This window comes from Chiloscyllium plagiosum, unplaced genomic scaffold (genome assembly GCF_037043375.1).
Source record: "Chiloscyllium plagiosum isolate Xiang-an unplaced genomic scaffold, Cpla_swu_hap1 HiC_scaffold_2, whole genome shotgun sequence".
NCBI classification, from domain to species: domain Eukaryota; kingdom Metazoa; phylum Chordata; class Chondrichthyes; order Orectolobiformes; family Hemiscylliidae; genus Chiloscyllium; species Chiloscyllium plagiosum.
In genome coordinates this window covers 102,957,514-102,969,564 of record NW_028270140.1, presented here as the reverse complement: position 1 = coordinate 102,969,564, position 12,051 = coordinate 102,957,514, and the positions used below count along the sequence as shown (strand labels likewise).

Here is a 12,051-nt window from a genome sequence, read left to right as displayed (position 1 = left end):
ATGGTATAGAGGAAGAAACAACAATGTTTCTGACCAATGAAAACTGAATTTTCCCAAACAGATTATTTGCCTCAATATTACAAAATATGACTTTAAAACAATTGCATGTATGTGGACAACAGAAGTAAATGTTGTAGAAACCGCCTCGAAGTTTAAACAGGAGAGTTTATATTTAACCTAGTTCTGAAAACGAGTATTGCAGAACTTCATCCAGAAACAGTTCAGTAACATAAATGTGCCATACTGTCAGGATGGTGATAAAAAAAAGCATGATCTCTGCATTAAGTTGCTCTTTTCAACTGCACACCATATGGGCAGAGAATTCCCTGAAGTAAAGGGTGAACGTATGTTGTTTCAAACTGACTTTTATGTAGTCTTGTAAATGAGATCTTGCTTCAATTGCAATACATTTATCTCAAACTATTTCAGTGACAAGAATCTTTGGAAAAAAACCTGCAATTGTTGAACAAAGGTGCAAAATCTAAAACAAAATAGGTAAAAAATACTGCTTTTAAAACAATGCGACAGAATTTTACTGTTAATTCAAATATAAATATACAAAGAACATTGTACTGGATAATTACAAAACAGAGATAATGAAATTAAATTAATCAAATGCTGTATGTGGGCAATTAGGTATAATTAAAAAGATACAGTATGTTTCAAAATATGCAAGATCAGTTTGGGGAAACAATTCTGTTTACATTTCATTTATTTTCATTTTTATTCAGATTTTCTATTGACTGAAAGGCATTTTACTTTCTTGACTAACCCTTAGCTGACAGTAGGTACTGCCTTAGGGCAATAAACACCTAAAAAAGTCTGTTTTCCTACCTCATTGAGTTGGATGATGTGATAAATTTGCCTCAGGTACTCACTGCCACCCGGCTGGTGGCAGATATCCAGAAGCATCATGCTTATTTTCCGCTCAGTTAATTCAGAAAACCTGTTTTTCTCGTTTGCAGAGGAACTTTCGGCTGTGGGATATGTACTACAACAGCAGGGTCAAAAATACATTATTTCATGCAAATTCAAGATTCATGAGAAGAATTACAACTTTAAATTTATTCTCTTAAAATAATTAATTGCAATAATAAAGTTATTGCTGCCATAAAAAGTTAATTAAAATTTGTTCTAAAGTACATAGAGAAGGAGCACAACAAATAGCAGTCTGTTCATATGTCTCATTAAAATTCTTGCAACTTCTATGTCTTGTATTGACATGAATAAAGAATAGTTACATTTGGCACTAGTTCTTTTGAGGTAGTTTACAATCAAGTGTTTTTTCACTGATGGCGAAAATTTACCTAATCACAATTAAGTTTCTGGTTCAACATTCCAGTCTTCTGGACCGGAATCATTTTAATGGTGGTTCATTGTGACATTGAGGATCGCAATCAAACAACACACATTAATTTGATGCTTCAGTCACATATATTAAACATTGCACTTCGTAACCTGCAATACATTAGTCTGCTTAATTGTAATCATTGTCAGAAAAATAGAAATATATATATTGTACCAAATGGTAGCAAAAACAATTTTAAGTATTTCACTGTCAGTTATCTTTAGGCACCAAACCATTCTCTTTGTGAGCCTATGGATTTGGGGGGAATACACAGTCATGGATTAAGAAGTGTCTCTAAGCAGAAAACAGTGGAATAAATGGGTCACTTTCAGATTGGCAAGCTGTGACCTGTGGGGCACTAATAAGATCAGTGCTTGAGCCCAGCTGTTCACAATCTACATTGATGATATGAATGTGGAGATTAAATGTTATATTTCCAAGATTACAGATAACACAAAAATAGATGATACAGCGAGTTCGGGAGATCGTGCAAAGTCATTTCTAGCGGATTTAGAGAGGCTAAATCGGTAGGAAAACATTGGTACAGGGAATGCAATCAAGAGGAATATGAGCTTATCTGCTTTGGTAGGGAAAACAGAAATACTCTGTCTAGGTGATGAATCTTCCGAATTTTCTGCTCCAGAGGGTTGTCTATCGGCTCAGTCATTGAGTATGTTGAAGACAGAGATTGATACATTTCTACCTATTAAGAACATCAAGGGATATAGGGAAAGTGCAGAAAAATATTGTTAGTAGGTCAGCCATGACCTCAGAAAATGGTGGAACAAGCTTGAAGGGTTGAAGGACATTCATCTCCTGCTATTTCTAAGTTCTTACATGTGCTGCCAAATTATCACTATCATATTACAGCATTATTTTCTCTGCTGTAATGAAAACAGCTCCAATTTTTCAAGACATCCTGGCGGATAGCAAAAAAGAAGGACATGGTAATAGTATAGAACTGCATTAGATACCTGCTGTAGTGCTGAGGCTTTGACTGTGAAAGGTTGCTATTATCATCTTTTCCTGTTTCCCCAACAGGTGCAATGCCTAACCCTATAATCAAATGAAAAATATTGTGGATGCTAGAAATGTGAAATAAAAACAGAAAGTGTTTGAGAAACTCAGCACGTGTGGAAGCATCTGTGGAGAGTGAAACAAAGTGTTGATATTTTGAGTCCAATATGACTTCTTCTTCAGAACAGCTTCTTTCTCTTCTTCTGTGGTTTGACAAAAATAGTACAGAACCAAAGAAGTATTGATATTATGGGTATTCGGTCCACCAGCTGATACTCTAAGACCCAGTGAGATATTGGAGTATGTTTAGGTACAGTTGCACTAGGTGAGAAGAAAGTCACTATTGCGTAGGAGCAAGTGTCAGAGGCCAAGTCAGGTGTGGGAAGTATCACTTGGAGGAAGGAGAACAATTAGTGCCCTGCTCACTGGGCACAGATGCTACAGTCACATGAAAAAAGGCTCTGTAATGATGAGTTGCAGAAGTTGTGCTTCCACTTATCTGAATTTTCAAAGGCCTTGCTAAAGTCCATCTGCCTTCATCTATCTTCTTGGTAAAGTCTTCAAAAACTGATAGGGTTACTGATAGAGAATGGAGAAGTCCATCCATCTCACAGCCTTTTGCACACTCTTGCACAAGTTCCTCTATTGAGATAATGGCAAATTTTGTGCAGCCACATTTGGCAGCAAATGGAGTTTGTACAGGAAATGCACAGTGATGACTGCAGGATGCACTGCACTGCAAATCCTGAACTGAAGTGTTATGCTGGTGGTACAGAGATGTTTGGAATGGACTAGTTGGCCCCAGCTGATGCTTCCCTCTCCAGGAACCTGGTGTGCTGCTTAGGTCTGAGGGTGTCACAATGCCAAACTTGACAGGGGATCATCATCATCCTCTGCTTCCAATGGCACCAAAGGGTCAAATAACAGATCCTGCTGTTGCAATTGCAGTTGCATGCACACCTGTACAAAAATGATGAATGCCACATCCAACCTAAACACAACAGAGATGTAGGATGGCTTCCTCTACCTTTCTGTGGTCACAAGAGGAGCTCTGTGAGGAGTGACTGCGTGTGGAATTCACAACACTGTACAGACCACTGAATGGGTCACTGGATATCCAAAGTATGTCTTTTTCCAGAAGTCAGAAAAATTTAGTTGAAATGTCTTTGAAACAATAATTCCCAATATTGAGAAATTTCTGATGAGACCTTGAAGAGATTGGGAGGTCCTTTGCAGAGATATTTGTATCATTGACAGCCATGATTGATTTGCTGGAAGACTGGAGGGTGACTAGTGTTGTGCTATTGTTTATGAAAAGCTTTAAGGAAAAGTCAGGGAACTAAAAACCGGTGAGTCTGACATCAGTGGTGGATGAGTTGTTGGAGGGGATTCTGAGAAATAGGATTTATGTGAATTTGGAAAGACAAGGACTGATTAGGAATAGTCAACATAGCTTTGTGCATGGGAAATAGTATCTCACAAATTTGGTTGAGGTGTTTTTGAAGACTTTACCAAGAAGATAGATGAAGGCAGATGGACTTTAGCAAGGCCTTTGAAAAGGTCCAGCGTAGTAGATGAGTTAGTGATGTTAGCTCTCATGGGATCCAGAGAGATAGCCAATTGGATACAAAATTGACTTTATAGAAGAAGACAGAGGGTGGGGTAGAGGTTGTTATTCAAACTGGAAGCCTGTGACCAGTGGTGTTTGCAAGGATTGGTTCTGGTCCACGGTTGTCCATCCTTTATTTCAACTATTTGGACGAGAATATAGGAGGTATGGTTAGTGAGTTGACTGATTGGTGGTATAGTGGACTGTGAAGAAGGTTATCTAAGAGTACGAGATCTTGATCTGATAGGCCAATGGGCCTAGAAGTAGCAGATGGAGTTTCACTTAGATAAATGCAAAGTGTTGCATTCTGGTAAGGCAAACCAGAGCAGGACTTATACATTTTATTGTTGGGCTCTGGGGAGTGTTGTTGAATAGAGGGATCGAGAGGTGCCAGTTCATAGTTCCTTGAAAATAGCGTTGCATATAGACAGGGTGGTGAAGGCAGAGTTTGGCATACTTGCCTTCTTTGGTCAGTGCATTGAGTATAGGTTTTGGGATATCATGGTGTGACTGTATAAGACATTGATGAGGCCAAATGTAGGACACCACATACAATTCTGGTCCCCTTGCTATAGAAATATGTTGCTAAACTAGAAACAGTACAGAAAAAAATTTACAAGGATGTTGACGGGACTGGAGGGTTTGACTAATAAGGAGATGCCGAATAGGCTGAGACATTTTTCCCTGGAGCATCAGAGGCTGAGTGGTGAGCTTATAGAGGTTTGCAAAATCATGAAGTGCTTAGATCACGTGAATAGCCAAGGTCTTTTTCCAAGGGTAGGGGAGTTTAAAACTAGAAGGCATAAGTGCAAGTTGAGAGGGGCAAGATTTCAAAAGGGACCCGAGGGGCAACGTTTTCACAGAGGGTGGTGCGTGCATGGAATTAGCTGCCAAAGGAAGTGGTAGGGGCGGGTGCAATTACAACATTTAAAATACATTTTGACATGTACATGAATGGGAAAGATTTAGAAGAATATCTGCCAATGCAGGCAAGTGGGACTAGTTTAGTTTGGAATACTTGGTCAGCATGGACGAGTTGGACCGAAGAGTCTGTTTTCCACACTGTACATCTCTATGACTCTACTTGTCCTACCAGTGCACCACAGTATTCTGCATCCACCTCCTTCACAGTCTTCTCAAATCTTCTTTCTCTGCCCTCACCGTCCTCAACAACCACATTTCTCAGGAGGGTTATCTAATGTTCACCACAATGTTCAAGTTGCAGGAGTGAGTGTTTGTGCTGCTTGACCAGTGCAGATGCATTTTAAGAAGCCCGATGGTTTGCACACTCACTAACCTCATAAGCAGATGGCACTGGTTGCATTGTCTCTGCACCTCTGTCTGGATCTCCTGTAGAGGAATCAAAATTAATCTCTTCAAGAATTATCTATGTCCTTGCATCCATCATGGGCTTTGGATAACAGAATAAAGATCTATCTGGATTGACTGGCAGAGGATGGAGGAGTCATGTCAGATACCAGGAAAACAAGTGCACGTAAAGTAAGAATTTCTTGTTGTGATTGCAGACCAGTTGAATATTGAATGAGGGGAAGCCTTTCTGGTTGACTAATCTCACTGTCCTGTCTCTGAGTATCTTGATGGCTACATGAATGCAATCAACGACGTCCTGCATCTGAGGAATTTCAGTGATGTATGTAAAAAGCTACATCTGTCTGGAAATGAATGTACTCTGCAGCTCTCTCAAAGAGGCTAACAATGACTTCCAAATTGCAGTAGTTTTCTGTTGCATGTGAGATGCCACCGAGATGTAAAAGAACAAAAAGCAAAGAAGTTCAAGACTACAGTGATTCGATAGCTGCTAGCAGGGAAAGCAAGCATTGTCTTCAGCAATGGATGTCCTGATGTCCATGCCCATGTACTGGGGATTGGTTCCTATGACAGTTGATTTTGTCACCTTCGGTTACCTCTTTGTTTGGTATTAGAACTTGTAACTCCTTATCCTTCCTATCCATTGTTTATAATCCCGCAGAAGTTGTGCTCCTTATTGTCATTGGGTCCAAGAATTGAGTTATAATCCAAATGCCAGCAGCTGCCTGCCTTTCTGTTCTCAGCTGGTTGCCTAATTGTCCTCAACAGTCTTACCTTCTGCTGTGCTGTCCCAATGATACCAGAAGGACATGCACTCCTGAGCTGCTCACTCTCCCAGTCACCTACACAATGTTACTGGCACATATTTATTTATGGCTGCCATCCTTTTTGCTGTTGAAACTTTTAGTAGTTGAGCAAGTTCCTTGGAGGAGGTACAACTAGCTGTAATTTGTATCCAGGTTGGCATTGGGATTTTTAATTGTTTCTGTTATTGTCCATGGTAGAGCTCAAAGATCTAGCCTAATAATTGTACTTCTCTCCACCAGACCTTTTGAGAATATTCAGCAAGTTTAGTTATTATTTTAGTTTTTGAGCATCAGTAGTTTTCTTTATTTAAACAATTATTTTTGATTAAACCATTTATTAATAAATCAGTTATCTCAGTCTTGAATGAAATTAATTTTGCTTAATTAAACAGCATTTTATTCTTTCTCTCAGTGAGCTGCAGTGAGGCAGGGGTGGTAAAATTATAGATGACATCATGGACACCTTTCCAATCGCACACTTATATGCTCCAACCTCACCAGAACTTTACACATAGCGTGAGCCATTGAGGAACACATCCTTATTAGATAATGAGGCCTTCAGGTGGACAAGTTTGGAGGAAACAATGAAGTAATGGAGATGTCACTGGATTCGTTTTCCAGAGGCTCAGGCTAATGCTCTGGGGCCAATGCAGCTGGTCGAATTTAAAATCAATAAGAATAACTAGAATTAAAAAAAGTCCAATAGTCATAGAGTTATAGTCAAAGAGATGTACAGCATGGAAACAGACCCTTCGGTCCAACTCGTCCATGCCAACCAGATATCCCAACCCAATCTAGTCCCATCTGCCAGCACCTGGCCCATATCCCTCCAAGCTGAAACTTTATTGCTGGAACAGCACAGCAGGTCAGGCAGCATCTAGGGAACAGAAGATTCGACGTTTCGGGCACATGCCCTTCTTCTGTTCCCTAGATGCTGCCTGACCTGCTGTGCTGTTCCAGCAATAAAGTTTCAGCTTTGATCTCCAGCGTCTGCAGACCTCACTTTCTCCCCATATCCCTCCAAACCCTTCCTATTCATATACTCATCCAGATGCCTTTTAAATGTTGCAATTGTACCAGCCTCCACCACTTCCTCTGGCAGGACATTCCACACACGCACCACCCTCTGCGTGAAAAGGTTGCCTCTTAAGTCTCTTTTATATCTTTCCCCTCTCACCCTAAACCTATGTCCTCTAGTTCTGGACTCCCCCACCCCAGGGAAAAGACTTTGTCTATTTATCCTATCAATGCCCCTCATAATTTTGTAAACATCTATAAGGTCACCCCTCAGCTTCCGATGCTCCAGCCTATTCTACCTCTCCCTTTAGCTCAAATCCTCCAACTCTGGCAACATCCTTGTCAATCTTTTCTGAACCCTTTCAAGTTTCACAACATCCTTCCAATAGGAAGGAGACCAGAAATGCACACAATATTCCAAAAGGGACCTAACCACTGTTCTGTAGTAGTCACAAAACCATTTTGGATTGTCATAAAAATATTTTCCAGTTCACTAATATTCTCTTAACAAGGAAATCTGTCATATTTACCTAGTCTGGCAAATTGTGACTCCAGATTCGCAGTAATATGGTTGACTCTTGTGAAATGATCTCTCAGATGGCCTAGCAAGCCATTCAGTTGTACTAAACTGCTTCAAAGTCATAATTGAAACCAGATAAACCACCGGGCATTATCCTGTGCACTGGAAATGGGAACAGCAAACCAAGCCCTGCATATTCCCCAGTTCCTCCTTACTAAAACAGTTTGACATAACCATTCTCACTGAATACACCTTTCAATGCCACAGGCAGCACTGTCATCATCTCCCAAGTATGGTCAGAACACCAGAACAAACCAATCAGATTACAGCCACAGTGTCATGCAATCAGGGTGGAGTTATTCTGGGTGTCTACAACCTGACTCCAGACTCCATAATGCCTCATGGCATCAAACTGCTTCAGAGTCATAACTGAAACCAGATAAACTACTGGGCATTATCCTGTGCACTGGAAATGGGAACAGCAAACGCAACCCTGCATAGTCCCATGTTCCTCCTCATTAAAACCTGGGCTTGTGTCAAAATTGAGAGGGCAACAGTTTGAAGTAATTAGTCTCACTGAATATACTTTTCAATGCCACAGGCATCACCGTCAACATTTCTCAAGTATGGTCAGAACACCAGAACAGACCAACCAGATTGCAGCCACAGTGTCATGCAATCAGGATGGAGTTATCCTGGGTGTCTACAAACTGACTCCAGACTCCATAATGCCTCATGACATCAAACATGGACAAGCAAACCTCTAGCATATACTTAACTCCTTCACAGATACATCAATTCAGATAGTGAGAGAGCCAACAGAAGGGAAAGCCATACTTGACCTCACTCTCACCAAACTGTCACAAATGCCTCTATCCATGATGAAACTGTTTGGAGTGATCTTGTGGGGAGAAGCACTCTCATTTCCACATTGGGGATTTCCGTCATTGTCTTCCATGTCTTCACCACCATGTTAAATGGGATAGATTGGCAACTCAAAACTGCACAAAACCATGAGATGCTGTTGGCCATCAATAGCAACAGAATTGCATTAAACACAATCTGTAACCTCATGGCTTGACATATTCTCACTCGACCATTACAATCAAGCAGGAAGACCAACTCTTCTTCAATGATGAGTACAGGGTGAAATGCTAAGAACAGCACGAAGCACGCATAAAAATATCAATCTGTTGCAGCTACAGCACAAGTATTTGCATGCAAAATATAAGCAGTGTGCAAAAGCCAGGGATAAGTGTTCCCACAACCAATGGACCAGATCTGAAGATTGCTCAGTATAAAGCTCTACAGTCTGCAACCTAAGCCTGCATTAGATTGCAGACTGCATTAGATTAGATGGTTTGCAACCATCTTTGGCCAGAGGTGCAACTGGGTGATTGATTTTGGACTCCTCTTAAGGCCCCCGGCACCACAGGCAATGGTCTTCCACAAACTTGATTCAGTCCATTTGAGATCAACAAACAGCTGAAAGCTCTGAAAAATGTTATGGGCCCTGATGACATTCTAGCAATTGCTGTGAAGATGCAAGCTCTGAACTTATCCACATCCTATCCAAACTATGTTTGTACAGCTACAATTCTGGCATCTACCCAACAATGTGGAAAATTGTCCCAATATGTACTGTTCACAAAATGCAAGACAAATCCAACCTGGCTCATTAATACCTGATCAGTCTACTCTCAATCACCAGAAAAGTTATGCAAAGGGTCATTGATAGTATTATCAATTGATACTTGCTTAGCAATGACATGTTCACTAAAGCTCAGTTTGGGTTTCACCAGGGCCACAGAAGCAATAGGAGCAGGAATAGGATATTCTATGTCTCAAACTTCCCAGCCATTACATAAGATTATGGCTGATCTTCCCTTGGCTTCAACATTTCTTGCATGCCAGCTCCTTAACGTCCTCAACTCCTTAATACTTCAAAATTTTATCTACCTCCTCTTTAAAAACTTCCAGTGGTCTAGCTTCCACAACACTGGGGCAGCCAATTCCAGACATTCACTATCCTTCGCGAGAATAAATTCCTGTGCATTTCGGTTTTAAATGAGTAGTCCCTTACTTTGTCGCCTAGTTTGTGATTCTTCTATGGGTGGGGACATCTTCGTAACATCAATTTTGTCAAGTCCCCTCAGAATCTTGTATGCTTCAATAAGATCATCCCTCATTTCTCTATACTAAAATGAGTCAAGGACCAACTTGTTTAGCCATTTCTGACAGTAAACTCCTTCATTTCATAAATTAGCCTTGTGAATCTCTTTTGAACTGTGCAATGCCAATATTGGACCAAACTATACTCAAGTACTCCAGATGCAACCTCACCAACACCATGTAGAGTTGTAAAAACTTCACTATTTTTAACTCCAACTCTCAAGCAATAAAATTCTAAATGCCTTTTAATTACTGCATCTAAATGCTAACTTTTGTGTTTCATGCACAAGTATATTCAGATTTCTCTGCACTGCATGTTTTTTGGGGTCTCTCTCCATTTAAGTGGTAGTCTGTCTCTTGATTCTTCCTCCCAAAGTGCATGACCACATACTTTCCTCCATTAAACTCTATCTGCTATGTTTTTGCTCAGTCATTCAACCTACTGGAACCCTTATGCCCTAATCACAATCTACCCTCTCACATATTTTTCTGTCATCAGCAAATTTGGAAACTCTGTCCCTTCCTCTAAATCATTAATATAGATAACGAATAAATGAGACTCGTAGGACTGATCTTTGTAAAACACTAAATTGAAAAAGATCCATTAAACTCTGTCTTTTGTGTGTTCACCAATCTTCAATCCATGCAATTAAATTACCCCATTTTCCTAACCACAGATGTAAAGCTAACTGGCCTATAGTTTATTGCTATCTGTCTCCCTCTCTTCTTGAAGAGGGACATCACATTCATGATTTTCCAATCTGCCAGAACCCTTCTAGAATACAATGAGTTCTGGAATATTTTAACCTCTGTCTCTGCAGCCACTTTCTTAAACCCCTTGGATGTAGGCAATCAAGTCCTGGTGATCCGCATTCAGTCCCAATTGTTTGTCAAATACTTTCTCCCTTGTGATAAAGACTATTACATAGTCTTTCCTCCCATTAGCACTTTGCTTATCTGATATCATTGGGATGTTTACAGTGCCTTCCACATTGGGATTGATGTAAAATAATGGTTTAAATTGTCTGCCAGTTTCCCGTTCCTCATTTACAATTCTAAGTTCCATCCTCCAATGGTCACCCATTCACTTTAGCTATTCACTTTATTTTCATACAGCCATAGAAGCAATTGCTCTTAGTTTTAGTATTTCTTGTCAGTTTACTTTCATAATCAATTTTCTATACTTTTACGACCTTTTAAGTCATCCACTAGTTCCTAAAGAAAAGTCCCAAACCTCTGGCTTACTTTTTCAACATTCTACTAATATTTTCTGCTGCACTCTTCTGTTCTTTTTCTACCCCTATCTCTCACAGTTTAATTATTGCTTGCCTCTTCACTACCTTTTGGTTGAGCCCTCCTTCCATTAGTTAATTTAAAGCCATACCTAAAACAATAATTATACAATTCATCAGGGCACTAGTTCCAGCATAGTGCAAATGAAATGCATCCCAAACGAACAGCACTTCCTTTCTCCAGTAGTGTGCCAGTGGCCCCTGAAATGAAATCCATCTCTCCAACACCAATTTCTGAACAACAGGTTTACCTCTCTAATCTTATTTATCCTCTGTCAATTTGCAAGTGATTCAGGTAGTAATCCAGAGATTATTACCTTTGCAGTTCTGCTTTTTACTTTTGACACCGGAAGGTAAACTTTGGCACCAGGAGGGCAACTCAGCTTTTGGGAATCTCTGCTAATCGAATTAATCTAAAGGATGTGACTGCCTCAGGAAATAGAGTCCAGCTACCTCTGATCCACCCTGATGTTTCACACTGTCCACAGCTGGGACTCCAGCTCATCAACTCTGAGCCAAAGTTCTGCAACCAACATTGGCTGCAGATATAGTCACCATATATCATGCCACTATCCAGCAGCTCCCACATATTACATCTGCAGTACACTGGCTGCCTGGTCATCTCTGTTCTATTTAATTAATTGGAATATTAAATATTTGTAAAATGAATTTCTTAACTGTACACTTCAGCTGTAATAATACTTCTGATCTAAACTACTTGGCCCAATCAAAAGTGACGAAGAGAAAATATCCACTAATTACTTCCATGGTTTCCTGTGATGTCATATTTAATTTCTAACAGATAGAAACAGATGAAGAGGCTTTCTTTTTAAAATCTCCTGCTACCACTGCACTTCTTTTGCAGATGCATTTTGCAGTGCACTACCTACCACATTCATGTGTCATATGGCATCTGAACAACTCATTATTTAAAAAAGAAC

At 40.0% G+C, this 12,051-nt stretch overlaps 1 protein-coding gene across 7 annotated transcripts in view; it reads right to left on the bottom strand.

Moving 5' to 3' along the window:
• kiaa0825 (KIAA0825 ortholog) overlaps positions 1-12,051 on the bottom strand; it is a 423,025-nt gene that overhangs the window by 244,976 nt on the left and 165,998 nt on the right. For 6 of the 7 annotated variants that reach the window (XM_087999252.1, XM_087999256.1, XM_087999242.1 and 3 more), the window contains one exon: positions 835-991. The exons of the other annotated variant lie outside the window; for it this stretch is intronic. In XM_087999252.1, the coding sequence (XP_087855378.1) occupies positions 835-991 (157 nt within the window). The remainder of the gene's footprint in view (positions 1-834; positions 992-12,051) is intronic. 7 annotated transcript variants of the gene reach the window in all.